Consider the following 27268-nt stretch of genomic DNA (forward strand, 5'->3'; position numbering starts at 1 on the left):
ACGCACTTCTCCCCTATAGCCTTCCAGTAAATTCCAGATTTTTCACTAAGCCAGAATCAGGTTCAGTTTCTGGCAGCCAAAGAACTCTAATGGTATCCAAGAGGCATAGAACATGTAAGAGACTGCTGCAGATAATTTACTTGTTTTCGGAAAGTGGTGTCTATATTTAGAATGATCTTTTCAGTATTATATTTGAGTGCTAAAGCAGTTTTATCCCAGAGACTGAATAATTTGGCAGCCCCAAGTTGGCACCTTCTCAAGATTGAAGAACCCCAACTTAAACATTTCCATTTTGAAGAGAGAGATATATTAGGAGGCTGATAGCCCTGCTGTACTCCATTCTATAAAGGGTGATGGATAAAATCAAAGTGATTGGGGAGAAACAATGACGCTCAGATCCCTGATCCTTCTACCAGCGGTGAGAAATGTGTTGCAAAAAATTGCAAACCCTCCTGTTTCATGTTAGAAAATGGTGTGACCTCCCCATTCTTCCCACACCCAGCATTTCACTGTGGGTACTCTGCTTGGTTCTCTTTGCTTATGTGGGTGGTGGACAGACTAGAGACTGGAAACCATCCATTCTGCAGTACTATCCTCAGGTAAAAGCAGAGAGTGTAATTCTACCATTAGAATTTTTTCTGTCTGCAAAAGAGGTGATAGTACTTAAGCTGCAGCTGTGGGGTATCTGGGGGATAACTTCCCCTTTGGTAGCTGCTGTGTACTAATCCAACAATCAGAACCATTTCAAATATGTAATTTCCAACTTCGGCTGAGCCCCCAGTGCTGTTTAATAGCTCCTTCATTCTAGGAAGCCTTCACCACCAGTTCCCTCCCTGGCCTCACTTCTTTTTCCCTTAATTTATCCTGGGCACCCAGCACTTGGCACTGTTACCACAGCATTTACTGAATAAGTCTGGCATTGTTTATTTGCATGTCTGTATCCCTTGATAGAGTGGAAGCCCTTCAAAAAGAAAGGAACTTTGTCTTTCTCATCTTTCCATTGTCCAGCACAATGTTTGGAACAAAATGCCATGAATGCTTTTTAAGTGAATAAATGCCCTGTTCAGATGGAAGCCCGTTGCAGATCTTCTGGTAGCAAAAAGAACTGGAAGAGACCCTGAGGTCCTTTGTGCAAACTCTGTCCTTTTCAAATGATGCATCCAAGGCCCTGGGAAGTGAAGAGACTTCTCTGAGATCTCTGTTGTTGTTCAGTTGCCAAGTCGGATCTGACTCTTGTGACCCCATGGACTGCAGCACGCCAGGCCTCCCTGTCCCTCACCATCTCTCAGAGTTTGCCCAAGTTCATGTCCATTGAATCAGTGATGCCATCCAACCATCACATTCTCTGTCGCCTCCTTCTCCTCCTGCCCTCAATCTTTCCCAGCATCAGGTCTTTTCCAATCAGTCGGCCAAAGTATTGGAGCTTCAGCATCAGTCCTTCCATTAAGTGTTCAGGGTTGATTTCCTTTAAGACTGACTGGTTTGATCTCCCTGTTGTCCAAGGGATTCTCAAGAGTTTGAAAGCATCAGTTCTTTAGCACTCTGCTTTCTTTATGATCCAGCTGTCATATCCGTACATGACTACTGGAAAGACCACAGCCTTTACTATATGGACCTTGGTTGGCAAAATGATGTCTTTACTTTTTAATACACTATTTAGGTTTGTCATAGCTTTCCTGCCAAGAAGCAATCATCTTCTAATTTCATGACTGCAATCACAATCCACCATGATTTAAGAGCCCAGGAAGAGGAAATCTGTCACTGCTTCCACCTTTTCCCCTTCTATTTGCCATGAAGTGATGGGACCGGATGTTGAAGCTGAAACTGCAATACTTTGGCAACCTGACGAGAAGAGATGGCTTATTTGAGAAGACCCTAATGCTGGGAAAGATTGAGGGCAGGAGGAGAAGGGGACAACAGAAGATGAGATGTTTGGATGGCATCACCGACTCAATGGACATGGGTTTGGGTGGACTCCGGCAGTTGGTGATGGACAGGGAAGCCTGGTGTGCTGCGGTTCACGGTGTCACAAAGAGTCGGACACGACTGAGTGACTTAACTGAGCTGAACTGATGGGGCCGGATGCCATGATCTTAATTTTTTAATTATTTAATTATTTAATTTTTTATTTTTATTTTTAAAAATAAATTAATTTTTATTTTTTAATTTATTAAAATTATTAAATTTATTAAAATTATTAAAATAAATTAAATTTTTATTTATTTTTAATATTTTATTTTTAATTTTTAATAAATTAAGCCAGCTTTCTCATTCTCCTCTTTCACCCTCATCAAGAGGTTCTTTAGTTCCTCTTTGCTTTTTGCTATTTAAGTGGTGTCATCTGCATATCTGAGGTTGTTGGTATTTTTCCTGGAAATCTTGATTCCAGCTTGTAAGTCATCCAGCCCAACATTTCTCATGATGTGCTCTGTGTATAAGTTAAGTAAACAGGGTGACAATGAACAACCTGTTGTTGTACCACTTTCTCAATCTGAGCCAGTCACTTTCCCATATGAGGTTCTGTGATGCTTCTTGACCCACATACAGATTTCTCAGAAGACAGGTAAGATGGTCTGGTATTCTCATCTCTCCAAGGGTTTTCCACATTTTGTTATGATCCACACTGTCAAAGGCCTTAGTGTAGTCAATGAAACAGAGGTAAATGTTTTTCTGGAATTCCTTTGCTTTCTCTGTGATCCAGCAGATGTTGGCAGTTTGGTCTCTGGTTCCTCTGCCTTTCTTTCTCTTAGCTCTCAGGATCTAAACCCAGACTGTTAAACTCTAAAGATGAGCTCCTTTCACTTTTCTACTTTGCCTCTTGAAAGCTCCTCTAAACTCTGATCTTAGGTAACTAACTCTCAAATGTGACAGGCAGTGCTATTCGTCATTCTTTGCTTTCTGAGTATTTCTACCCTTGGCTCCCCCTCCCACCCCCGGGAAGAATTTCTTCATAGAACTAGGTAATTACAGATGAAGTTCACACTGAGTTATACCCTACCCTCTCTTTCCTTTGGTGTGAGTTCATTGAGCTGCTTAGATAATTTGAGTTAATAGCAAGCATACCTAGAAATCCAAAATCATCAATCATTTAGGCTTTTGCTAATTATTTTTCTTTAAGATATGTTTTTAACATGATTTTTCTTTAAAGTGTATTTAAGATGATTTTTTAAAAATAATTTACAATGGGGGTTTATAGTAATTTCAGTTCTTCTGTTTTTTCCATCTGAAACACATTTTGAGTAATGATTATTCTTTCCTTAACCAGACAGCACTCTTCCATTTACATATATTTTTGGAGTGTGTAGTTTGCAAATGAATAGATGATTTCCATTTTAGAGAGGGAAGTCTGAAGAAAATCTATTTCTGGAAAAAAATTTTACTTTGCATATATGAGCACGCATTTTTTATAACTAGTAATAACTGTATATCATTATGAAGTAACAGAAGATAGTTTGGAAATTTAATAGACTTTTATATGAAACAGTAATTACATAGTTTTTTATATATTGTGAGCCTAAGCATGTTTACCCAAACATAACTAAAATTAAGATGCTTAATGAGACATCAGAATTGCCACATTGTAGCCAAACTCTGTTAAAATGAAATCATAGTGTAGATTAGAATTTTTAAAGTACTAAAAGTAAGTCTTTATTTATAAGCAACATAAAATTGGAAGGATGGATGCTATGAATAGGTGATATGCACATTTAAAGCAAAGAGATGTGAAGATACTCAAATTGTATTTAAATGATATGAAAGGTGTATTTTTTGTCTGTAGATTCTTAATTTATTCTGTAAATTGCCTTTTAAAAAAACATTCTTGTGGCTTCCCTGGGTCTTCGTTGCTGTGTGTGGGTTTTCTCTGGTTGTGGCAAACAGGGCTACAAGATCTCTAGTTGTGTTGCACAGGCTTCTCACTGTGGTTGCTTCTCTTGCTTACAGAGCATGGGTGCTGGAGCACGGACTCAGTAGTTGTGCGCATGGGCTTAGTTGCCCCCCAGCATGTGGGATCTTCCTGGGCCAAGGATTGAACCCATGTGCCCTGTGGCGCAGTGTTAAAGAATCTGCCTGCTAAGCAGGAGACACAGGTTTGATCCCTGGGTCAGGAAAATCCCCTGGAGGAGAGCTTGGCAACCCACTCCAGTGTTCTTGCCTGGGAAATCCTGTGGACAGAAGAGCCTGGTGGGCTATAATCCACGGGGTCACAAAAGAGTCGGACATGACTTAGCGACTAACAACCACCACCACTGTATTGGAAGGCAGATTCTTAGCCACTGGACTACCAGGGAAGTCCTTGCCTGGTTTTTAGGTTATTTTCATCACTGGTTCACACTGGTTTTCCAGTTCACTCAGTAAAATTTACTGGGTATTTGTTTTGTAAAAATATATCCCCACAGAGTGATTTTGTAATATAAAGTAAAGCTGAAACCATTCTCAACATGTACAGCTCACTTCAGGCTCCTGATGGAGCTAGTTGAATTGAGGTGTGTTAATACTGCATCCTGGGACTTCCCTGGAGGTCAGTGGCTAAAACTCTGTGCTCCCAATGCAAGAGGCCCTGGTCTGGAAATTAGATTCCCATGTCACAACTAAAGATTCTACATGCTGCGATGCAGATCTGAGATTCTGTGTGTTGCAGCCAAGACCCAGCACAGCCCAATAAATAAATAAATATTAAGAAAGTACTCTATCTTGGTAAGTTTGGCTCAATAAGTCTTTATGATTATCATGTGGCTCTGTACACAGTTATATACAAGAAGAAAAGTAAAATATATTGTTAAACCACTGGCCTATGTGATCCTCAAGAACTAGAAATGAATCTTAATTTATTTTTAGCACCTCTACAGTGTCTAGCACATCGTAGGAGCTCAAGAAATCTTTCATAATCAAAGGCTCTGGGGTCCTTGGTTCTTTGAGAACCCTATAGTTATTGCCCATTTTCTTTCAGCAGATACAAATATCAAAACAGATGATTCCTGTGGGCTAGTATCTAGTAGGTGCCTGATAAATATTGACTAAAAGCATCTATTGTTTTAATACATCCTGACTCATTGTCTCCATTGGCAGTTTGCATTGCTATATGGAGTATGTTATCAATTATGTATTCCTCAGAAACTTTCCACAAATTATCATCATCATAAATTCAGAAGAGGTAATGTAGTCAACTATGAATTATACATGTCTGGATTATCTATACTGTTTTTGATTTAAGCTGATATCAGTCCCTGGGAGCCAAGTCCTGGTAAGCAGTCCATGGCCCCTTTTTTGGGAAGGGAAGGTGAGCTTTCCCTTTCCTGCCGATTTGATGGCTTAGGGAAGTATTTGGGACCCCTGTGTCTCCTCGGGGCTTTCATCGTGTCTTTGGCCTTTGGGGAGCCAAGCAGTGGGGTCTGCTACCCAGCTGGCTGGAATCTGAAGACCTTCTCCTGGTTTCCCTGTGCTCAGGTTTCATAATGGCCTGCTGGCTTGGAGTGTTTCCTTCGACTGAGTTGGGAAATGGGAAAATGTATCAAACCCTTATTTAATTCACTAGATGATACATAATTTTCTGTCTTAATAATTTGCAAATGGGCTGTTGAAGAGTTTGCTAAGGTCAAGTGATGAGTGCATAGGGGCCCTTATCAACATGTCACAGCAGAGTTGTGGACAAATGATGTTAACGTATCGTTGGGATGAACAGACAGGAGCTTGGATCGTCTTGAATCTAGCGCACCGTCAGTGAGGAGAGCCCCTTGGCCATTGGACCTCATGTAGTTACCTAAAAAGGGGGTTACAGCTTGTAGCTCTATCGTCTTGTCCCATTGCAACAGACGTATTAGTAGAATAACATTGATGTTTGTCATGTGTATTAGTCTGTGACCTCCAAAGAAATAAAACCAATAGCACATATTTACGATGAGGTTTTGGCTCACATGATTATGAAGACTGAGAAGTTCCACCAGTCTGTAAGCTGGAGTACAGGAAAGACGGTGGTGTAATTCCAAGGCTTGGGAGCCAGAGAGACGATAGTGTGGATTCCTTCAGTCCAGGTCTGAAGACCTGACAATCAGGAGTGCTGAGGGCAGGCCAGTATCCCAGCTCAGTTAGGCAGAAAGCAAATTCCACCTTCCTTCTCCTTTTTTTTGGATTATGACACTCAGTGGATTGGATAATGCCTCCCCAAGTTGGGGAAGACCTTCTGTTTTATTGACTTCACCAATCCAAATCCTAATCTCTTCTGGAAACACCCTCACAGACACCCCCAGAAATAATGTTTATCCAGCTGTCTGGGCATCCCATGGCCTAGTTAAGCTGACATAATTAACTATAACGTTATCCAGATTCTTTTTTTTTTTTTTTTAAACTCTATCCACTAGACTTGGCTTGTCATGTGGCTTGACTCTAGGGGGAGAAGATAGTGAATGGAGTTTGACTATTTGTTTAGTTCTGAATATTTGATAGAGATTTTCCATGTAAATTAACAAATTGGTGTTTTGGTGTCTGCCCTGCCTGTAATACATTTTAGCTTGTCTGTCTCCATCTTTGAGGGCCTGATCAGCTCCAGGCACCAGCTAGATAGAGTCTTGGAGCCTTCAGTGTAGACGATCAAACCCTGGAACATGGAGGTAAAATAATTAATAAATTACTCAGCCATCTACGGGGAGCCAGGCCTTATGTGAGGCACTGGGGCTAAAGCTGTGACTCAGGCATACAAGACCCTGCTTTTAGGCCTGCTGCACATTCTAGTGGGATTTATAGGTGCAAACCCTAAGTGGCCAGGGTAGTTTCAGCCTAAATCCAGGGCTCTGAAAAGGTAATTTGATGGAAAGTGATTGTGGGCTGTTGTAGGTGGGCGTATAAGGTGACATGTAAACTGAGACTGGAGTGACAGAAGGGCCAGCCAAGCCAAGGTGATGGGGTGGGGGAGGAGACACGCACGGAAGAGAACATTCGGAGAGGAGGCACTGCAGGTTCCAAGGCATACGCTGTAAGAAGCCTGGCGTGTTAGAGGAGCAGAAAGAGGACCAGTGGGACTGGAGTGTCGTGGGTGGGGGTGGGTGGAAGTGGGTGATGGGACGCCATTATTTAAACAAAAGAATTTAGAGAAATTATTCATATGTTTGGTTCTGAGGATACACTAGTTAATAAAACAGATGAAAAACCCTTGCCCTCATGCTGCTTACAGACTGATTTGTATTTCAGAAAGATCGCTCTGACTGCTGCCTGGAGAAGGGAATGTAGGGAAGCTAGAATGGGGGCAGAGGGCATCCAGAGTGGCTTGGATTCGGGAGTCAGGGTAGAGATGGAGAGGAGTGGATGGGTGCTAGATCTGTCTTGGAAGTGGCGCTGATAGGACTTCCTGCACATTAGAGTTAGAAAGATTTCTGCTTAGGACTTGGCAAGTTTTAGGGCTCCATCAGGGCTTCCCCTGTGGCTCGGTGGTAAAGAACCCACCTGCAATGCAGGAGTCGCAGGAGACGAAGGTTCAATCCCTGGGTCAGGAAGATCCCCTGGAGGAGGAAATGGCACCCACTCCAGTATTCTTGCCTGGAGAATCCCATGGACAGAGAGGCCTGTGGGACTGCAGTCCATGGGGGTCACGAAGAGTTGGACATGACTGAGCAACTGAGCACACGCGCATCGGATATCTGGGTGCACATGCCAAGAAGGCAGTGGATATACGAGGCTGGAACTCTGGGGATTTTTAAGTCTAGTGTGAAAATTAAAGAGCCATTGTCAGGAGATGCTGTCGCCCTGCGCTGCCGTAATTGGGTCCTTCTTCGTGGGATTTTGGAGTTATATTTTCATTTCCAAGTCCTCACAAATCTGAGGAGAGTTGAAGAGAGAAGCACGGAGGGCTGTTCTTCTTGGTCATTCCTAGGCACCTCTGGCCTGTCTGTGGTGAGATCCCTGGGCATGGGTCTATATCTCCTTTGCAAAAAAGGCATGATAGAATGCTGTGAGGCTCACACAGGGCGGGTCTTTCCTACTGCCTCTGGCAAGGGATCATCCTTAAAGGTAGGCCACATATTAGAAAAAATACATGAAGACTCAGGACATCACTTTTTCAAGGTGACTGGCCTCTTCTCTCTTCTTATGTGAATTTAGACCATGTACTTCCCACCCTGTAGTCTTACTTGCTACAACTGAGACTCCTGAAGGCATGCTTGGTGCTCAGCACATAGTAGGTCTGCAGAAAAGAGTTTCTTGAACTGAATTGGCAATAATGGAGAGTTGATTATATGCTTTTTAAAGTAAACACATAATGATGACATATTGTCCCAAAATGACAAATTAAGAGAACATTTCTGGCTTTACAGAAGGATTGTTTTTCTAAGACTTCATGTGGGGGTGTTCAGTTGCTCAGTCATGTCTGACTCTTAGACTTCATCATAGAATTTCTTTAAGTAATAAGCTCTAGAATGCCTTCTGTTTTCACGTAACTTTTCAGTAATGTGAATGTTGTGTTAAATTCAGACATAATTCTCTCTGTATTATTCAAAGAAAACACTTCTAATATAATATCTCATTCATCTGCATAAGAATTCTGAAAGTTAAATGGGGTTTTCTGAGCATTGAAGCACATATATATACTCTAAGCATTAACACACACACACACACTCACTTTTTTTCTGGTTATAAAAATAATGTAAGCACATTGTGGAAAATACAAAAAAGGAATCGACTGTAATCTAACCCTAGAGATAAGCGAGGCGTTAATATTCTAGTATTATTTTTTATGTACCTTATACACAGCAGGAATCATGCTGTGTATTTATTTATACTCTTTCTTTTTGCTTAATAGTAAATTGTACACATTTTCTCTGGTTTCTAAGAGCACTCCATGAACCTCTTACTGGTTGCATAATAATATACCATGTAGATACCTTGTAAAATACTTGGTCTATGCATCACACTATGAAGACATCTTTGTGCATTCATTTTTGTCATAATACTTATTGTTTGTTTTAAGATTTATTTCAAGAACTGGTCAAAGGTTATGAACATTATGAATATATTTTTGAAGGACTGTGCTCTGGAAACGTTGTAGCATGAGGGCCAACTGTGCATTTTCAATTTTTGATACATATTTTAAAATTATAAATTTACTAAAGTATTTACTTCTTTAATAGATGGAAGTGGTACAATTTAAAATGTTTTACTTTTAAATAGACATCACTTTTTAGAGCCACTTTAGGTTCACAGCAAACTTGAGCTGAAAGTGCAGAGTTGTGACTTACATAACCCCTGTCCCCACATAAGCACAGCCTCCCGCACTGTCCTCATCTGCAGCATAGTGGTGCATTATAACGGTATGGTTTTATTTCCTGTTTATTTGCTTATAGAAATACTGGATGTTTAAAAAAAGTGTCATTTATTTTTAGCACCTGTTTTGTGAATTGCACTCATGTTCTTTGCTTAGTGATTTTTTACAAAGATTTGTGTGTTTTGTTTTTTGGCTGTGCTGGGGCTTCATTGCTGCATGCAGGTTTTCTTTAATTTTGACTGGTGGGGGCTACTCCTCATTGTGGTGTGGAGGCTTCTGTTGCGGTGGCTTCTCTTGTTGTGGAGCACAGGCTTCAGTAGTGGCACAGGGGCTTAGTTGCCCTGTGACATGTGGGATCTTCCCAGACCAGGGATTGAACCTGTGGCTCTTGCATTGCAAGGCAGATTCTTAACCACTGGACCACCAGGGAAGCCCTGCTTGGTGACTTTTTTTTTTTTTTTTTTCTTGGTGACTTTTTTGATTGAGAAACAAATGAAATGATTGGTTGGAGCCTTTGTCATTTGTACAGTGTCTAATGCAGTGTTTTTTCCAGGATGGGTCTGTGAACCATGACCTTCTACATTTCTGGGCCCTTGCTTTGGTTCCCTTGGAGTGGGGTCCAGAAACCTGTGTGTTTAACAGGCCATGTGGCTGTCCTTACACACCCCAAAGATGGCTGAGAATCCATAGTCATAAGCTTTATTAGAAACAAAAATTTGAAGCATTATGTACCAAAAAATAAATATTTACTTTCTATTAACTGTAACAATAAGCATTATTTCCTATTAAAAGATAAAGAGCTCACTAGCACATTCTCATCAGTGGGAGAGTGTCAGAACCAGATTAGTCAGATCTCAAGTTTTCTTGCAAGATTGTGTTCTGATGACTAACATTTTATTATTCACAGGTGATTGTAATTGGGATTGCATTCTTCTATTCTGTTGAGCAGGTTCATTCAGAAAAAGCTGGAAACTACAGCAAACAAGATAGGTCTCGCAGTTCCAAATTCCTTTCAGTGAAATTTTTTTTACTGTCACTATCAGTGTTACTCAGTCTATAGTGACTTCAGCCAGATTTCCAAAAAAGAAAATGCAGAATCCTCATATTCCTCATTTCTGTTTTTTACAAGGAAATTTGAAAATCCTTAAAAACATGTATGTAAGTGTACTTTTCTGCCTATACGTTATACTTAAAAAATAGTTGATAGTGGGACTTCCCTCGTAGTCCACTGGCTAAACTCTGTGCTTCCACTGCAGGGGCGTGGGTTTGATCCCTGGTTGGGGAACTAAGATCTCTCATGCTGCATGGTGTGGCCAATAAATTAATTAATTAATTAAATTTAAAAAATAGTTGATAGAAGGGAGCACAGAAGCAGTTTATGCAAGGCATAAACATATTTTCTAGTGGAGCTTGCCTGTTTATTTGCAAATTGGACTGCAAATTGTCATAATACCAGAAATCATCAAATTTCCAGAAATGGTAGCAACCAAGTAGTTATAACCTCAGATATGCAGATGACACCACCCTTATGACAGAAAGTGAAGAGGAACGAAAAAGCCTCTTGATGAAAGTGAAAGAGGAGAGTGAAAAAGTTGGCTTAAAGCTCAACATTCAGAAAACGAAGGTCATGGCATCTGGTCCCATCACTTCATGGCAAATAGATGGGGAAACAGTGTCAGACTTTATTTTTTTGGGCTCCAAAATCACTGCAGATGGTGACTGCAGCCATGAAATTAAAAGACGCTTACTCCTTGGAAGGAAAGTTATTACCAACCTAGATAGCATACTGAAAAGCAGAGACATTACTTTGCCAACAAAGGTCTGTCTAGTCAAGGCTATGGTTTTTCCAGTGGTCATGTATGGATGTGAGAGTTGGACTGTGAAGAAAGCTGAGCGCCGAAGAATTGATGCTTTTGAAGTGTGGTGTTGGAGAAGACTCTTGAGAGTCCCTTGGACTGCAAGGAGATGCAAGCAGTTCATCCTAAAGGAGATCAGTCCTGGATGTTCATTGGAAGGATTGATGCTGAAGCTGAAACTCCAGTACTTTGGCCACCTCATGCGAAGAGCTGACTCATTGGAAAAAGACACTGATGCTGGGAGGGATTGGGGGCAGGAGGAGAAGGGGATGACAGAGGATGAGATGGCTGGATGGCATCACTGACTCGATGGACATGAGTTTGAGTGAACTCCAGGAGATGGTGATGGACCGGGAGTCCTGGCGTGCTGTGATTCATGGGGTCGCAAAGAATTGGACGTGACTGTGCGACTAAATTGAACTGAAGTTGTTATACATGAATGTATCCTTAAATGTCTAGATTGGTGCAGGAGGCAATAGGAAGGTCAGTGGCTTGGTGTGCCTTCTTTCTTATCGCCAATTCTAGAGCCACCTTCTTGATCAGCTGGGATGGGCAGGCGGGAAGGCCTGGGGGAGCCAGCAGAGACCTGGCCTGAGAGAGCATGACAGTGAGGTCCTGGACACGGTGATTTAGGAGTCAGAGAGAGAAGGCCAGTCTCCCTGGGCTCGTGCACCCTGTGACTGAGCTGGTCTTCTGCCCTCACAGGCTAGGCAGGCTTCAGAGAGGAGGGTGCAGAGATGCCGCCTCCTGGCTCCTCACCTGGATGCTGGCTCTGTGAGGTCACTGGCTGCACCTCCAGCTCTTCAGCTTCTTCCACCATACTGTTCCACTAATCTTACTCCAGTGAGCAGAGAACAAGAAGAGATGCCACACCTAAGGGGGCCCAGCAGCGAAAGGGAGGAAGAATAAGCACAGCTGTTAGAACAGACCTAAATGAAGTAGGAGACAGGTGGACCTTGAGGGAAAAATAATTAGGGCATGTTATGGACTGAATGTTTGTGGCCCCCAACCCCGCCCCTACCAAATTCATGTCTGAAGCTCTAACCTCAGTGTGATGGCATTTAGAGGTGGGGCCTTTGAGCAGTAAGTAGGTTTAAGATGAGATCATGAGTGTGGGGCCCTTATGGGATTAGTGCTCTTATAAGAAGAGGTAGAGCTCCTTTTTTCTGGCATGTGAGGACCCAGTGAGAAGGTAAATGTCAGGAAGCCAGGAAGAGAGCCCTCATAGTACATGCTGGCACCCAGATCTCAGACTTCTAGCCTTCAGAACTGCAAAAAAAAAAAAAAAAATTATTGTTTATTTATAATAGTCTGTTTATTATTTATAAGGTGTTTTGTTATAATAGCCTCAACTGAGTAATAAGACAGAGATTAAGGAGATCTGAATACAACATAAAATTTCTTCCTTGAACTTAAATTTGTAAAAGTCAGTAGAGACACAGATGATTGCTTTTATGAATTGAGTCAGTTGCCTATGAGGGAAAGTAGATGAAGTGCTGAAAAATCAGTGCCAGACACAAGGAGAGGAAAATCATGAGGGGGAAGATACAAGACTTGGAGGGCAGATCCAGGACAGCCAGCATGTGAATAATAGGAACTGCAGAATGAGACAAAAAGCAGAGGGAGAAAAAAAAAACAATAATAGAAGAAGAATGTTTACCCAAGTTGAAGGTAAATCTGAGACTACAAACTGAAATGTTCAATGAGTTCTAGGTAGAAATCAATTTTTTTAAAAATCCACAGTTTTTTTCCTGATAAAAATCCTCAACTCTGAAGATGAAAAACAAGCATCTAGGCATAAGGAGGAAGAAGGCAATGGCATCCCACTCCAGTACTCTTAACTGGAAAATCCCATGGATGGAGGAGCCTGGTGGGCTGCAGTCCATGGGGTCGCTAAGAGTCGGACACGACTGAGCGACTTCAATTTTACTTTTCACTTTCACTTTTCACTTTCATGCATTGGAGAAGGAAATGGCAACCCACTGTTCTTGCCTGGAGAATCCCAGGGATGGCGGAGCCTGTTGGGCTGCCGTCTATGGGGTCGCACAGAGTCGGACACGACTGAAGCGACTTCGCAGCAGCAGCAGGCATAAGGAGGCAAGGTACTTTTAGGGGAAGAAGCATCAGACTGCCTGTCAGCTTCACAGTTCACCAGGAGGAAAGGCATTTATGCCAAGAATTTCATACCCTTTCAGTTTATCACCCATCCTTCACCAGGAGGGAGGAAGAGAACAGACACAGCAGGGATCCAGAGGGTCTTTCATCCAAGTGTCTGGTCTAAGGAAAATGCTGGAGAAAGGACTCTAACCAAAACACAGTGATGGTGCCCAGAGATCCTAAGATGGGAGAAAGGAAAAGGAGAAACACAAAAGATAATCGGTGATCTTTAGGAAAAGACCTATCATTTCTAATGAGAACTAAATGTATACCACAGGGAACTCTACTCAATGCTCTGTGGTGTGGCCAATTCATTTTGCGGCACAGCAGGAACTAACATTGTAAAGCGACTATACTTAAAAAAAACCCCAAACCCTATCATTTTATGTAAATGGATATCAGTAAATTTAACAGAAGCCTTAAAATAAGAAAGAAGAAGAAGAAAAAAGATGATAAAGAAGGGCCATTCAAGCAAAATTCTAATTGTATCTCAACTAGAAGTACTGGGTTATTTTAGCAAAGAATGGTTGGTGTGGGGAAGAGCAAGAGGGGACAAAAGTAAAAATCCCTCCACGTAAGTCATCCTGGGTGAAGGGTGAAGGAGGGTAGGTGTGCCTTATGTGGAGGAGAGCAGTGCTGTGCAGGGAAAGAGCCGGGAGTAGGTGCAGATATGGTTATAAAGGTTGGGAAAGGTGAGCTGAGCCATTCATGGACCATCGATGGCCAGGGACGCTCCCCAGGTAACAAAGGGGAGAAAAGGTAATGCATGGTAACCTGATTAAACCAGGCAAAACAGGGGAAAGGAGAAAGGAAACAACAAAAAGCAACATAAGTTGTAAATATAAAGTGAGGTGTAACAATAAGGTCCTGCTGTATAGCACATATTCATTTAACTATATTCAATATTCTATGATAAACCATAATGGAAAAGGATATGAAAATGTATATATATATGTATTAATATGTATGTATGTATAACTGAGTCACTTTGCTGTGCAACAGAAATTAACGTAACATTGTAAATCAACTACAATAATTTTTTTTTAAAAAGTGAGATGGAGGGACTAACAAGAACAGAAAGCAGCATAATGTCATGAGTGAGAGCCCAGTCAGTGGAGCCAGGCTCCTAGTGCCAATCCCAGCTCCCTCATGTACTGACTGTGGCTTTGGGTAAGTTACTTGACCAGTTAGAGATTTCACCATCTGTGAAATGAGGGTAATAACAGTCCCTCCTTCATAGGGTATTGTGAGGATTAAACGAGTTAACATACCTATAGCATTTAGAACAATGCCTACTGTAATTAGACCAAGCAAGTGTTTGCTTTATTATTTATAAAGTCTAGTAGCAATTTTAATATTAGGTAAGATGAAGCAACATTACAAGCACTAAATCAGATTAGGAGGGTTATTATATAATGGCCATGGCCACTTTGATCTTAAATCTGTATGTGCCAAATAAAATGGCAGCTAAATGAAGTAAACGGCATTACAAATGAAAGGAGACCTTGAGGAAGACATTTTACAGTGAGAGAATTCAAGATCTAGTAGGCAAAAACAGACAAGATCTAGAGAAAGTGAATAATGAGTACTTTCTTAGTGGTCCACTGGCTAAGACTACTTCATGCTCCCAATTGCAGGGGGCCTGGGTTCCATCCCTGGTCAAGGAATCAGATCCCACATGCTGCAACAAAGACTGGGTGCAGCCAAATAAATAAAAACTCTTAGAAAAGAAAATGAGTAATGGAATCAGCAAACTCAGTCTAATATGCAATATTGAAACTTTTGTTCTTCAAATAGTTTTTTTGCATGGAACTTTTGAAAAATCAGTCATATGTGACAAAGCAAATTTTAATACGTTAAAAAATTAGGTTTACAGACCATACTTTTGATCATCAGTTCAGTTCAGTTCAGTCGCTCAGTTGTGTCCGACTCTTTGCGACCCCATGCATCGCAGCACGCCTGGCCTTCCTGTCCATCACCAACTCCCGGAGTTCACTCAGACTCATGTCCATCGAGTCCATGATGCCATCCAGCCATCTCATCCTCTGTTGTCCCCTTCTCCTCCTGCCCGCAATCCCTCCCAGCATCAGGGTCTTTTCCAATGAGTCAACTCTTTGCATGAGGTGGCCAAAGTATTGGAGTTTCAGCTTTAGCATCATTCCTTCCAAAGAAATCCCAGGGCTGATCTCCTTCAGAATGGACTGGTTGGATCTCCTTGCAGTCCAAGGGACTCTCAAGAGTCTTCTCCAACACCACACTTCAAAAGCATCAATTCTTCGGCACTCAGCTTTCTTCACAGTCCAACTCTCACATCCATACATGACCACTGGAAAAACCATAGCCTTGACTAGATGGACCTTTGTTGGCAAAGTAATGTCTCTGCTTTTGAATATGCTATCTAGCTTGGTCATAACTTTCCTTCCAAGGAGTAAGCATCTTTTAATTTCATGGCTGCAATCACCATCTGCAGTGATTTTGGAGCCCAGAAAAATAAAGTCTGACACTGTTTCCACTGTTTCCCCATCTATTTGCCATGAAGTGATGGGACCAGATGCCATGATCTTAGTTTTCTAAATGTTGAGTTTTAAGCCAACTTTTTCACTCTCCTCTTTCACCTTCATCAAGAGGCTTTTTAGTTCCTCTTTACTTTCTGCCATAAGGGTGGTGTCATCTGCGTATCTGAGGTTATTGATATTTCTCCCGGCAATCTTGATTCCAGCTTGTGCTTCTTAATTAATACAATTAGAAATAAATAATAGAAGTGATGAAAAGAAAACTTGAAAATGAAGAAATCCTAAGTAATTCTAAAGATACTTAGATATCCTTAGACCAAAGAGAAGTTCAAAACTGAAATTGAAACAGTAAAAACACTTTACACCCAACCTATGCCCACAGCAAATGCTGTACTAAAGGGAAAATATCTTCATTATTAAGGAAGAAATAGTTAGAATAAAGGAATGTCGTGCTCATCTTTTAAAATTTAAAACCACAAGTTAAAAAAAAAGGTAAAGAGAATTCATAAATACTTAGGCTGACATCAGACAAATTGGAAATTTAAAAGAAGTGACTGAAAGGGGAAGGATATACTGTGAGAAGTCAAAAACATTCTCTTTGGAAAGATGGAAAGAGAGTGGTTAGTGGGGCAGGGAGTGTAGAGGAGAGAATATGGGGAGGGGAGGAGGGAAGGGAAAGAAAGGGATGAGCAAAAGAATAACGAAGTGTTCAGAGAAACATCTGATACAGACTTTTGCTTTTGAGAGATCTCCTGTTCCCTAGGATTCAGGTTTTCTTGTCTGTCTGTCTCTCTTTAGTGCTTCAGTCTCAGATTCTTTGCTGGTTTGGCAGGCAACATTGCACCATGGTTAGGAGCACAGATTCTGGAGCCAGGCAGCCTGGGCCAGTCCCAGCTAGCCACTGGCTCTCCAGATGTTATCAGTTCAGCTGTTGGTGCCTCACTTCCTGGTGCAGGGATCCTGAGAGTACCTCCCTCACAATGCTGTGTGGATTTGTGCGTGTCAGCATGTAGTGCAGCCCCAGGCTCCTCCCAGGACGTGCTCAATAAACTTCAGGGGTGTCCTCTTCATCGCCATCATTCCTTTGCAGATTTCCCGGGATGGATGCTCCTTGAGGTCATGTTTTGTGCTGGGTCACTCCGTCTTTCAGCAGTTCTGCTTTCATTTAATGTCTTTTCTCTGAGATGCATTCTACCATTCCAGTATAAATATTGTTACCAAATAGGTACTAGAAAGAATCATTAGCATTTGTTGTATTTACCATGTAGTGGGCATTGTGCTTGGAGAAGGCAATGGCACCCCACTCTAGTACTCTTGCCTGGAAAATCCCATGGATGGAGGAGCCTGGTAGGCTGCAGTCCATGGGGTCGTGAAGAGTCGGACACGACTGAGTGACTTCCCTTTCGCTTTTCCCTTTCATGCATTGGAGAAGAAAATGGCAACCCACTCCAGTGTACTTGCCTGGAGAATCCCAGGGACGGGGGAGCCTGGTGGGCTGCCGTCTATGGGGTCGCACAGAGTCGGACACGACGGAAGCGACTTAGCAGCAGCAGCAGCAGCAGCAGGGATTGTGCTTAGTGCTTTATATGCATTATCTTATGTAATTTCCCATAAAGTGGCCTTAAGAGTATAGTCACCGTTACTATCAACAGATGAAGAAAAGGAAGCTCAGAAAGCTCTAGACATTTGCTCAGGATCACACAGCTAGAGGGACTGACATTTGAACCTCTTTGTCTGATGTTATTCTTCGCCCCTTTTTCTTGATTTATTACTTCTCAGATTTAGGGATTGTTTGCCTAAAACAATGACAATCAAAAAGCACACTGGAGTGGGGTAAGACCTCTGTCCCACCTTCCATGAGTCCAAGTTCCTGGTCTCAGCTTTGCCTCTGCCTACGGCGGAACCTCCATCCAGTCACCTGACATCTGAGTCTAAATGTTTTTACTGGTAAATGCAGGACCTTGGTCTGAGTGACATCTCTGAGGTCTCTTTCCAAGCCCCTGGTTCTCTGTGGATGTGTACATCAGGTGATGCTTATAAAGGAGCCTCTTCTGAAAGGAGTTAAACATTGCTATTTTTGCCAGAAGTATCAAATGCGTCTGTGGTACCTCGTGAGTTCCCGGATGACCTCGTTGGTGTTTTTGTGTGTTGCCCAGGTACTCCAGGAGCAGATCCGTGCCCGGGACAACATTAGCTACGGAACTAATTCTGCCTTAAAGACCCTGGAGATGAGGCAGCTCTCTGGCCTGGGGGATCTCCGGGGAAGAGTGGCCAGGTGGGTTGTCAGGTATTTGTATCTCTGTGTATCAAGAGTGATTTCTCATCAACTTCATTTTAATGGGGAATATATTTATGAAGCACCAAAGCAGAGTCTTTGTCTTCTCCTAGTACATTGTCTCCTTTGCCCATAAAATCTACTGGTGGAAGTTAGACCTTGTTTTGAGTAGCCCTGGTTCAACTGTACTTCTGTAGTTGGAGCTGTGTGTGTGGAAGGTGATGAGCGGAGGGCTCAGTTGACCTGTGTAATTTGCTAGATGAATGTTATATTTATTGAGCTCAATAATACAATGTTGGAACTTATAGTTTATATGTCTTTTTTTGGAGGGGAGCATTTTACATATCTCATTTATTAGCTAGGATGATCAGGACTAACTGATTTAAAAAATTTTTATTAATAAAGTAAATCTAACATTTATTTTTTCTTATTTTAAATTAATTTTTATTGGACTATAGTTGCTTTACAGTAGTTGGTGTGTCTTTAAAATTTCATTTTCTCCGAGGTATGGCAGAAATCAACACAATATTGTAAAGCAATTATCCTTCAATAAAAAATAAATTTTTTAAATCTTTTCATTATTCTTTTTTATTACCTTTTCTGAAAGTATCAGTCCATGGTAGATTGTACACTTGAAAAAGAGACCTTTCCTCTCGGGTCTTAGGAAGGGTGCTGTTCCAGGGACTCACTACTGAAAAAGTGCCCCATGGACCCACCAGCAGCGTCCCTGTCACCGGAGGTTTGTCAGAAATGCACAACCTCTGAAGCATTCTCGGGCCTCTTCTGCCCTCTGCTGATATTAAGAGTCAAGCATGCGTGTACATGGGAGCCGTGGAGTTAACAGGCAATTTGAATCAGCCTGCAGTGAAAGTGAGGGTGGTCTGCAGATAGTGGGAAGGGAGGAAAGGATCCAAGGTCTCTTTGCACCAGACAGGGTTTTAGAAGATATTTGTGCCAACAAAACTTGAAGGACTCTGAATATTGGGCCTGTGAATTCAGGTTTGCTGGATGACGTCGGTCTCATGGCAGAGGGCTCCCGGTTGCCACTCTCCTGAGTTCTCTCCTCATCTGGGTGAACTCCAGTCTCTGTAAGGCCCGTGGTGGCAGATGCCCCCTTGAGCGCCTTATGTCTCTCTCCGCTTGCACTGTACTTTCAGCAGTAATCACCTGCTGGTTATTCCCCCATTGGATCAGGCTCTCCTGTATCAGTGTCTTTGTGCTTGCTGTTCTTATACCTGCCCTCTCCTTTCCTGACTTCTAGTCAGCCTTTAAAGTTCAGCTTAAGTTTTACCTCCTCCAGGAAGTTTTCCCAGATCCCTTTCTCCTGAACTTACCTACCACTCTCTGTGCTGTTGAGTCTCTCTGTTGCCTTGGGGCAGAGTACTTCATCTTTTTGTAACCTCAATGCATAGAACAGTCTCTGGAAGACAGTAGATACTCAATAAATGTTTATTTGGATGAATTAAAGATTTGGAAAATCACTGTTAACTGGACTTGAAGTTTTTTTTTTTGGAGATCAGCTGAAAGGAAACCCCAGCTCTGTTATACCTCTCAGAATTGGGAGGATCTAAAGAGCTTCCGAGCTACAAGGCAAGAGTAGGAACTTCAGGAGAACTCTAGAAATTTTCCTAGTCACTTGAGTTGCAGATGAAGATTGAGTGAGGTGATATATGGAAGGGGCTTAGTGTGTACATGAGATGGAGTGAATATAGAGCAGATAGGACCTGTTATTGTCTCAGGGGCAGCTGCCATGAAATTATCCTTGTAACACTGGTTCTAATTACAAAATGGAGAAATTGTTTTGAAATACTTTCAGGAATTTTACATTTTTCCTCTGCAGTTTCTTATTAACGGCTCTACCCAGCTTGTTCCTTCTCTGTAGCAAATGCTTTTACTCTGAAACAGTCAAAATAATGTGTTGTGAACACCACATATTGTTGCTTTATTTTGTGGCTCTATTCATTTTTCTTCTGGAATGCTAATGAGACTTTGATTGTTGAAACAAACTCATGTGAAATAATTCCTGGGGAAAGTTTTAACTTTCTTCCATTAATTATGTCATGGTTTTGAAAGGATATGAACTCTTTAAGTGTTAGTCTTGGATTACCAGGCTGCAGCCTGGTAGGCTGCAGTCCATGGGGTCACTAAGAGTCGGACACGACTGAGCAACTTCACTTTGACTTTTCACTTTCATGCCTTGGAGAAGGAAATGGCAACCCACTCCAGTGTTCTTGCCTGGAGAATCCCAGGGACGGTGGAGCCTGGTGGGCTGCTGTCTATGGGGTCGCACAGAATCAGACACGACTGAAGAGACTTAGCAGCAGCAGCAGCAGCAGCGGTATTATTTCAGGTTTTAGTTTATAGTGTTCATGGATCCATTGGTGAAGTAATTGATATGAAACAAACCCTGACCTCCCTGGAGAGCCAACAGGAAAGGGCAAAGGATAATTCTCTACAGAAATGATAGACACCCTTACTTCACTAAGCAGAACACACCTGAACAGGACTGTCTCAGAGAGTTTCCCATTCCTCCCTAACCCAAAGCCTGGAGTCTAGCTTTTCTGTTCCTACTGGGACATTTGGTCCATTTTTTGGCTTACCATCTTTATTTGTCCAAGACTCAGTGGCTTCCTCCACTTTCCTGTCTGAGATTTGTTTGCATGGTATCAGAGTTTTAGAGGAAAAATACCTGTGTACTGAGGCAAGTGTGCAAGTTCCCTCAGATTAAGTCCAGGTGCAAAGAAAAAACAGATGGGATATCATCAAGTTAAAATTTTTTGGCCGTTATAAATAATGCTGTTATGCACATTCACATACGAGGTTGTGTGGTCATTTGTTTTAATTTCTCTTGGATGTGTATACCTAGGAGTGTAGCTATTGAGTAATACGCTTTGTATATATTATAACTTTTGTTAAAAACTGGATGTTTAGGTAGTATATTGTAGCAATCCTGGAAACTGATGCCCTTGGGCTTGTTTTTATTGTTTGTTTGGTTAAGTGACTTAGCTGGACTATGTTAGTGATGTCTGTTTCTCCCACAACACGAAGCCTCTAATGTTAGGATAAATGCTGATCCTCAGAGGCTGCACAGTCAGCCTGTGATGATAGCAGTTTTTGCAAGGCTGTCTGTGACCATCTCTTTCCTTCATATTTTATTAAGCTGCCTGCTTCTGTTGGTGACACACCCAAATCTTAGGCTCCACTGATTCCTTGCAGATTGCTCTACTGTTTTTTTCTTTCCTGTTTGCTTACTTTTTTCTTCTTTGCAATTTAATCACTTTAAAAATTGCTTTTATTGTATTATTATACAACCTGGTATCCCCAATATATTTCTTTTTTAAGTTGTAGTATAATTGATTTACAATATTATGCTAGTTTCAGATGTATAGCACAGTGATTCAATTATACAACTATGTGTATATATATATATATGTATATTTTAAGATTATTTTCCCTCATAGATTATTACAAAATATTGAGTATAGTTCCCTATGCTATACAGTAAGTCTTGTTGGTTATCTATTTTATGTATCTCAGTGCATGCGTGCTCAGTCATGTGCGATTCTTTGTGACCCCAAGGACTATATATAGCCTGCCAGGCTCCTCTGTCCATAGAATTTCCCAGGCAAGAATATTGGAATGAGTTGCCATTTCCTTCTTCAGGGGCTCTTCCCTACCCAGGGATCGAACCTGTGTCTCTTGAGTCTCCTGCATTGGCAGGCAGTTTCTTTACCACCTGAGTCATCAGGGGAGCCCTATTTATATACAGTAGTATGTACCCATTATGCTGTACTGTTTTTGACAATGTCCTAGGATGTAAATTGCTGTGTAGTCTGATTCAGTTAAATCACAACCAGCATTTAAGGGCTAATGATGTATACATATAATCAGTTTAGTTCAGTCGCTCAGTCGTGTCCGACTCTGCGACCTCATGAATTGCAGCATGCCAGGCCTCCCTGTCCATCACCAACTCCCAGAGTTCACTCAAACTAACGTCCATCAAGTCGGTGATGCCATCCAGCCATCTCATCCTCTGTCGTCCCCTTCTCCTCCTGCCCCCAATCCCTCCCAGCATCAGCGTCTTTTCCAATGAGTCAACTCTTCGCATGAGGTGACCAAAGTACTGGAGTTTCAGCTTTAGCATCAGTCCTTCCAATGAACACCCAGGGCTGATCTCCTTCAGAATGGACTGGTTGGATCTCCTTGCAGTCCAAGGGACTCTCAAGAGTCTTCTCCAACACCACAGTTTAAAAGCATCAATTCTTCGGTGCTCAGCCTTCCTCACAGTCCAACCCTCACATCCATACATGACTACTGGAAAAACCATAGCCTTGACTAGACGGACCTTTGTTGGCAAAGGAATGTCTCTGCTTTTGAATAGGCTATCTAGGTTGGTCATAACTTTCCTTCCAAGGAATAAGCGTCTTTTAATTTCATGGCTGCAGTCACCATCTGCGGTGATTTGGGAGCCCCCAAAAATAAAGTCTGACACTGTTTCCACTGTTTCCCCTTCTATTTCCCATGAAGTGATGGGACCAGATGCCATGATTTTCGTTTTCTGAATGTTGAGCTTTAAGCCAACTTTTTCACTCTCCACTTTCACTTTCATCAAGGCTTTTGAGTTCCTCTTCACTTTCTGCCATAAGGGTAGTGTCATCTGCATATCTGAGGTTATTGATATTTCTCCCGGCAATCTTGATTCCAGCTTGTGCTTCTTCCAGCCCAGCGTTTCTCATGATGTACTCTGCATATAAGTTAAATAAGCAGGGTGACAATATACAGCCTTGATGTACTCCTTTTTCTATTTGGAACCAGTCTGTTGTTCCATGTCCAGTTCTAACTGTTGCTTCCTGACCTGCATACAGGTTTCTCAAGAGGCAGGTCAGGTGGTCTGGTATTCCCATCTCCTTCAGAATTTTCCACAGTTTATTGTGATCCACACAGTCAGGCTTTGGCATAGTCAATAAAGCAGAAATAGATGTTTTTCTGGAACTCTCTTGATTTTTCAATGATCCAGTGAATGTTGGCAATTTGATCTCTGTTTCCTCTGCCTTTTCTAAAACCAGCTTGAACATCTGGAAGTTCACGGTTCACGTTTTGCTGAAGCCTGGCTTGGAGAATTTTGAGCATTACTTTACTAGCGTGTGAGATGAATACAATTGTGTGGTAGTTTGAGCATTCTTTGGTATTGCCTTTCTTTGGGATTATAATGAAAACTGACTCTTTCCAGTCCTGTGGCCACTGCTGAGTTTTCCAAATTTGCTGGCATACTGAGTGCCGCACTTTCACAGCATCATCTTTCAGGATTTGAAATAGCTCAACTGGGATTCCATCGTCTCCACTAGCTTTGTTCATAGGGATGCTTTCTTTTGCCCTCTTGACTTCACATTCCAGGATGTCTGGCTGTAGGTGAGTGATCACACCATCGTGATTATCTGGGTCATGAAGATCTTTTTTGTACAGTTCTTCTGTGTATTCTTGCCATCTCTTCTTAATATCTTCTGCTTCTGTTAGGTTCATTCCATTTCTGTCCTTTATCGAGCCCATCTTTGCAAGAAATGTTCTTTTGGTATCTCTTATTTTCTTGAAGAGATCTCTAGTCTTTCCCATTCTATTGTTTTCCTCTATTTCTTTGCATTGATTGCTGAGGAAGGCTTTCTAATCTTCCTTGCTATTCTTTGAAACTTTGCATTCAGATGCTTATATCTTTCTTTTTCTCCTTTGCTTTTCACTTCCCTTCTTTTCACAGCTATTTGTAATTATATATAATAATTACTATACGTGAAAGATGGGCAATCTGATGTTTTAAGTTTCATTACCTTTGTTTTTTTCAACTTACATTAGCTTTATTGCTGTTTATTGAAAGAGATCAAACTGAAACTAGAGCTATTTCATGCAAATGCCTTTCACTGCAATTTAATAACTAGAAGAAAACAAAACCAAACCCCAAAACCAAAGCACTCTGTCAGTGTGTATGCAGTCACGGGCACCTGGGAATTTAAGTTTATAATAGTCATATAATGTGTTTTTATATCATGAAACCCCTTTTACTTTTTTTAAAAATTAATTTATTTTTTAATTGAAAGATAATTGCTTTACAGAATTTTGTTGTTTTCTCTCAAACCTCAACATGAATCAGCTATAGGTATACATATGTCCCCTGCCTTTTGAGCCTCCCTCCCATCTTCCTCCCCATCCTACCCCTCTAGGTTGATACAGAGCCCCTGTTTGAGTTTCCTGAGCCATACAGCAAATTCCCATTGGCTATCTATTTTATATATGGTCATGTAAGTTTCCATGTTACTCTTTCCATACATCTCACCCTCTCCTCCCCTGTCCCCATGTCCATAAGTCTGTTCTCTACACCTATTTCTCTATTGCTGCCCCGTAAATAAATTCTTCAGTACCATTTTTCTAGATTCCGTCTATATGCATTAGAATACAATATTTATCTTTCTCTTTCTGACTTACTTCATTCTGTATAAGAGGTTTCAGGTTGATCCACCTCATTAGAACTGACTCTAATGCATTCATTTTTATGGCTGAGTAATATTCCATTGTGTATATATACCACAATTTCTTTATCCATTCATCTGTTGATGGACATCTAGGTTGCTTCCATATTCTGCTGCTGCTGCGGCTAAGTCGCTTCAGTCGTGTCCGACTCTATGCGACCCCATAGACGGCAGCCCACCAGGCTCCCCCGTCCCTGGGATTCTCCAGGCAAGAACACTGGAGTGGGTTGCCATTTCCTTCTCCAGTGCATGAAAGTGAAAAGTGAAGGTGAAGTCGCTCAGTCATGTCCGACTCTTTGCGACTCCATGGACTGAAGCCTACCAGGCTCCTCCGTCCTTGGGATTTTCCAGGCAAGAGTACTGGAGTGGGGTGCCATCACCTTCTCCGAGACTGCTTCCATGTTCTAGCTATTGTAAATTGTGCTGGAGTGAACAATGGGATACATGTGTCTTTTTCAATTTTGGTTTCCTCAGGGTGTATGCCTAGGAGTGGGATTGCTGGGTCATATGGTGGTTTTATTCCTATTTAAGGAATCTCTATACCATCTTCCATAGTGGCTGTATTAATTTACATTTGCTCCAAAAGTGCAAGAGCGTTCCCTTTTCTCCACACCCTCTCCAGCATTTATTGTTTGTAGACTTTTTGATGATGGCCATTCTGACCAGTGTGGGGTGATATCTCATTGTAGTTTTGATTTGCATAGTTCTACTAATGAGCGATGTTGAGCATTGTTTCATGTGTTTGTTAGCCATCTGTATGTCTTCTTTGGAGAAATGTCTGTTTAGGTCTTTTCCCCACTTTTTGATTGGGTTGTTTGTTTTTCTGGAATTGAGTTGTATGAGCTGCTTATATATTTTGGAAATTAATCCTTTGTCAGTTGTTTCATTTGCTACTATTTTCTCCCATTCTGAGGGTTGTCTTTTCACCTTGCTTATAGTTTGCTTTGCCGTGCAAAAGCTTTTAAGTTTAATCAGGTACCACTTGTTTACTTTTGTTTTTATTTCCATTACTCTAGGAGGTGGGTCATAGAGGATCTTTCTTTGACTTACATCATCAAGTGTTCTTCCTATGTTTTCCTCTAAGAGTTTTATGGTTTCTGGTCTTATATTTAGGTTTTTAATCCATTTTGAGTTTATCTTTGTGTATTGTGTTAGGAAGTGTTCTAATTTCATTCTTTTACATGTAATTGTCCAGTTTTCCCAGCACCATTTATTGAAGAAGCTGTCTTTGACCCATTGTATATTCTTGCCTCCTTTGTCAAAAATAAAGTACCCATAGGTGTGTGGGCTTATTTCTGGGCTTTCTATCTTGTTCCATTGGTCTCTATTTCTGTTTTTGTGCCAGTGCCATACTGTCTTGACGACTGTAGCTTTGTAGTATAATCTAAAGTCAGGAAAGTTGATTCCTCCAGCTCCATTCTTCTTTCTCAAGACTGCTTTGGTGATTAGGGGTCTTTGGTGTTTCCATATGAATTGTGAAATGTTTTTGTTCTAGTTCTGTGAAAAATGTCATTGGTAATTTGATAGGGATCGCATTGAATCTGTAGATTGTGGTTGGTAGTATAGTCATTTTCACAGTATTGATTCTTCCTACCCAGAAACATGGAATATCTCTCCATCTGTTTATGTCATCTTTGATTTCATTCATTAGTGTCTTATAATTTTCTGTGTACAGCTCTTTTGTCTGCTTGGGTAAGTTTATTCCTAGATATTTAATTCTTTTTGTTGCAATGGTGAATGGGATTGATTGCTTAATTTCTCTTTCTGATTTTTCATTGTTAGTATATAGAAATACAAGTGATTTCTGTGCATTGATTTTATATCCTGCAACTTTGTTAAGTTCACTGATTAGCTCTAGTAATTTTCTGATACTATCTTTAGGGTTTTCTATGTACAGTATCATGTCATCTGCAAATAGTGAGAGCTTTACTTCTTTTCTGATCTGGATTCCTTTTATTTCTTTGATTCCTTTTATTTCTCTGATTGCTGTAGCTAGGACTTCTAGAACTATGTTGAATAATAGTGGTGCAAGTGGACACCCTTGTCTTGTTCCTGATCTTAGGGGGAATGCTTTCAGTTTTTCACCATTGAGAATAATGTTTGCTGTAGGTTTATAATATATGCCCTTTACTGTGTTGAGGTAGGTTCCTTCTATGTCCATTTTTTGAAGAGTTTTAGTCATAAATGGGTGCTGAATTTTGTCAAAAGCTTTTTCTGCATCTATTGAGATAATCATATGGTTTTTATCTCTCAATTTGTTAATATGGTATATCACATTGATTGATTTGTATAGATTGAAGAATCCTTGCATCCCTGGAATAAACCCAACTTGATCATGGTGAGCTTTTTGATGTGTTGCTGAATTCTGTTTGCTAAAATTTTGTTGAGGATTTTTGCATCTATGTTCATCAATGATATTGGTCTGTAGTTTTCTGTTTTTGTGATGTCTTTGTCTGGTTTTCATATCAGGTGATGGTGGCCTCTTAGAATGAGTTTGGTAGTGTTCTTTCAGTTCAGTTCAGTTCAGTTGCTCAGTCGTGTCCGACTCTTTGCGACCCCATGAATCACAGCACGCCAGGCCTCCCTGTCCATCACCATCTCCCGGAGTTCACTCAAACTCACGTCCATCGAGTCGGTGATGCCATCTAGCCATTTCATCCTCTGTCGTCCCCTTTTCTTCCTGCCCCCAATCCCTCCCAGCATCA

The 27268-nt window shown here is 41.3% G+C and overlaps 1 protein-coding gene across 2 annotated transcripts in view; it reads left to right on the forward strand.

The window, feature by feature from the left end:
* Positions 1–27268, forward strand: part of FAM81A (family with sequence similarity 81 member A) — an 85302-nt gene that overhangs the window by 29078 nt on the left and 28956 nt on the right. For both annotated transcript variants that reach the window (XM_070377992.1, XM_070377993.1), the window contains exon 4: positions 17930–18048. In XM_070377992.1, coding sequence (XP_070234093.1) covers positions 17930–18048 — 119 coding nt within the window. The remainder of the gene's footprint in view (positions 1–17929; positions 18049–27268) is intronic.

Source organism: Bos mutus, chromosome 10 (genome assembly GCF_027580195.1).
Source record: "Bos mutus isolate GX-2022 chromosome 10, NWIPB_WYAK_1.1, whole genome shotgun sequence".
Lineage (NCBI taxonomy): Eukaryota > Metazoa > Chordata > Mammalia > Artiodactyla > Bovidae > Bos > Bos mutus.